The 3,397-nt window shown below is 47.5% G+C and overlaps 1 protein-coding gene across 1 annotated transcript in view; it reads left to right on the top strand.

Moving 5' to 3' along the window:
* The window catches only part of ABTB2 (ankyrin repeat and BTB (POZ) domain containing 2), a gene marked incomplete at its 5' end in the record, with an annotated part of 18,838 nt that overhangs the window by 2,421 nt on the left and 13,020 nt on the right, over positions 1–3,397 (top strand). The window contains one exon of the mRNA XM_009869711.1: positions 2,733–2,898. Within this exon, the coding sequence (XP_009868013.1) occupies positions 2,733–2,898 (166 nt within the window). The remainder of the gene's footprint in view (positions 1–2,732; positions 2,899–3,397) is intronic.

The following is a 3,397-nucleotide window of genomic DNA, read 5'->3' as shown; positions in this document are numbered from 1 at the left end:
CGACGCTCTCAGTTTATGTTTGCCAGACAATTTATAAACAGCTTCAGTACTCACCTGGTAATGGCTAAATGAGAATAGAGCTGAGGAAGTAGGAGATTGTGGAGAACTGTGTTTCTTTTCCACCTACTTAAATATAAATGTAGAGGTTTTAATATTAAGTCATTATCACAAGCTTTTTTTTATTTATTATTTTTTCCTCACTACAAGCCAAGTTTAAATCACATAGTTGTAGTAACTGCTTATGAAACCCAAAGAGCATACCGGGCTCCAGCTCACCCTTCAAGCTGTCCCTTCCCAAAGCAGGACCTCAGCCCCAGACCCTGCGATGTCCCTTGGTCCCCGCTTCAGTTCCTTGGCTTTTTCCCCGGGGCACAGCTCAGCGTACGCGGGAGCTGCAGGAGCAGAGTCTTTACCCTGGGAAGCCTGCGGGAGTTTGCCTCTCCTCTCCACAGGATAACAACTCCCACGTGGAAAACCTGCTGCGGTCACAGCTGCCGCACAGCGCTTGGGCACGCGTGAGCTCTTCTTCCCCCGGCCCAGCTCGGCTAGGATGCTTTAACTTTTATCACGCTCGGAAGGAAAAAGCCACTTCGCGTCTTTCCCAGAAGAGCGTGCAGCCCAGCTGCCGCTGCGGAACAGCGAGCTGAGCCCGCGGGTCCCTCAGGAGTAAAACTCATGGACTGGAACTTCAAATTCTTGTGCCCGCGGGGCCGGTCGGTGAATTGTCCTCCCTCCTGTAAAGAGCACTGGGTGGAATCATGCCTGTTAGTAAAATACAAACAACGTGCAAAGGCAGTTCCCATCTCTTCGGAAGCTTTTGTTTTCTGAGCTTCACTGCGATGTCATTTTACTTCACTTTTTTTTTTTCCCATAGCATTCTTCTTATTATGTGTAAATTCTTATTCTTATTGTGTAAATTCTACATACTGTTGTAGCATCATGATACTGTACCAATTACTGGAGTAGAACAAGATGATTAATTTACCAGCCTAGCTGTAGGATTTGTATACGTCTAACATTAAGCCTTTAACTGTCCTGCTGTGCTCTGTGCCCTGTGTGTCCTACTCTAGTATCTGGAACGCTTCACAGATCTTGTCTTCTGATGTATCCAGCTGCCTCGGGGACATGTTTTATCTGCAGATGTAGCTCCAAGACTGTCACTTTGCTTCCCTGCTGACTGTTCCCCAAACTGTACCTCGATGCAGCTCCTTTCTGAAAGCCGCTGCGGCGGGATGCTGGTTTCCCCGGTGCAATGTGACCGGTCACCAGCCGTGGAGGGATCTTTGCTGACTCGGCAGATTGTTCAGCGCATCTGCTCACCATTTGTCATCATAGAATCATAGAATCATAGAACAGTTCAGGTTGGAAAAGACCCTTGGGATCATCGAGTCCAACCATTGACCCTACACTACAAGTTCACCCCTAAACCATCTCACCTAACACCACATTTAAACGACACTTGAACACATTCAGGGCTGGCGACTCAGCCCCCTCCCTAGGCAGTGTGTTCCAGGGTCTGACCACTCTTTCAATGAAGAATTTCTTCCTAATGTCCAGCCTAAACTTCCCCTGCTGCAACTTGCAACCATTCCCCCTGCTTCTGTCCCTGATTACCTGTGAGAAGAGACCAGCACCAACCTCTCTACAATGTCCTTTCAAGTAATTGTAGAGCATAATGAGATCATCCCTTAGCCTCCCAAACTAAACAGCCCCAGCTCCTTCAGTCACTCTTCATAAGATTTATTTTCTAGGCCCTTCACCAGCTTTGTTGCCCTCCTCTGCACTCACTCCAGCTCCTCGATATCTCTCTTGTACTGAGGTGCCCAAAACTGAACACAATACCCAAGGTGCGGCCTCACCAGGGCTGAGTACAGGTGGTCCCCGAGTCAGGCGAGCTCAGAAGCATCTAAAAATGACCAACGTGAATGACCAAAACGTGAATGAGATTCATCTTGAATCTTCTGCGGGAAGTGACGAGTGTTTTACTTATCTGGCGGCCCGTGCAAAGTTTCCAGAAGAGGTTAGCCTCGGTGAAAGAATCTCATTTTTCAAAGGAACTCGGCAGGCTGATATCTTTTCTCTGAGAGCTTGCACAAGAGGTTGTGTTGAAAAGCAGACAAGTAGTAGAGAAGGCATCCACCCTGAAATAACATCAAAGGGCTGACCGTGCCGGTGCCCAGCCGAGATAGGAAACACCTCCAGCTCGGCGACGTTCCTTCAGTCAAGGAGAGACGCTTCCAGGTTTGGAATTCAGAAGTCTCTGAGCAGATAACCAGAGGATTTACAGGAATCCCTGGGCTCCTTCCAAATGAGATAAAGGTAGTTTGATAGTCATCTAAAGGATAAGGATTTAGTAGAGCCTCATAGAAATGTTAATGCGCTTCTTTTTATCGAGTGAAAGAGTTGAGAATGCTCCTCTACCTAAATTTGGTTTTGATTTCATAGGGTTTTTTAAAATTTTTGATTTTCTTTTCCAGAAAAGAATTAGGATAATTCTCTTCTTCCAGAAATGCCTTTTATTTCCAAATGATAGCTAGTCTAGTAGGCAGCGTAGTTGTTTCATCCTAGAACTACACTGGTATTTTGTGAGCTACGCTTTCCACCTCTTTCTCCTCCTTGCAGTATGTTTTTGCGTCTGTCTGACAGACTGTGCTCTAACAAGCGGGAAAACACGATACCCAAAATACATACAGCTAATCATTTAAATCAGCTGATGATTTTCACTTTCGCAGACCCGAATGCTGCTTTAGTTCCTTCCGGAGACTGGACGCTAAGGCTGCTACTGAAAAATTCCAGCAGGATCTGGGTTTCCGAATGCTGAACTGTGGAAGGACGGATCTGATCAACCAAGCGATCGAGGCACTCGGACCTGACGGGGTTAACAGCATGGACGATCAGGTACACGCAAATTAAATTGCATGTACCTTCCCACATGGCAGATCAACACGTGAGCCCGTGCTAGATGCCTCTCCAAGGCTTTTCTAATTCTGGCTCGTTTTTTGAATGCAAAACAAAAAACAATAACCGCATCACAAGCCAGTCAATGCGAATTGTTTTATCAGCTGGAATGCAGGGCTGTTCCTAGGATGGTCTGTCGCAGCCGCTGATGGAAGGCAGGTTAACGTGCTGGCTGCGAATGGAAAGTCTGATGTTGTCTGAACGCGAAGGCGATGTCAAAACAAAGTGGGTTTTGCCAGAGACACCCTCTTCTGCTTCAGCAGCCCGAATGCAGGGCGGGTCAGCGAGCAGTGCCCCAGAGGTGTCGCTGGGTGATGGCTTTCGGGCGCGATGTGAGTTACGTGTTCTATACGAGCGAGCACAGAGAACGCTGCTGGCATTGGTCGCTGTTCGCTGTGTTTAAAGTCCGTCGTGCCGATGTGGCTGGTTTTTTCCGTTG

The sequence above is a fragment of the Apaloderma vittatum genome, unplaced genomic scaffold, assembly GCF_000703405.1.
Source record: "Apaloderma vittatum isolate BGI_N311 unplaced genomic scaffold, ASM70340v1 scaffold23175, whole genome shotgun sequence".
In the NCBI taxonomy this organism is placed as follows: Eukaryota; Metazoa; Chordata; class Aves; order Trogoniformes; family Trogonidae; genus Apaloderma; species Apaloderma vittatum.
Note: the sequence above shows the minus strand (reverse complement) of the source record. Positions and strands in the feature narration are given on the sequence as shown.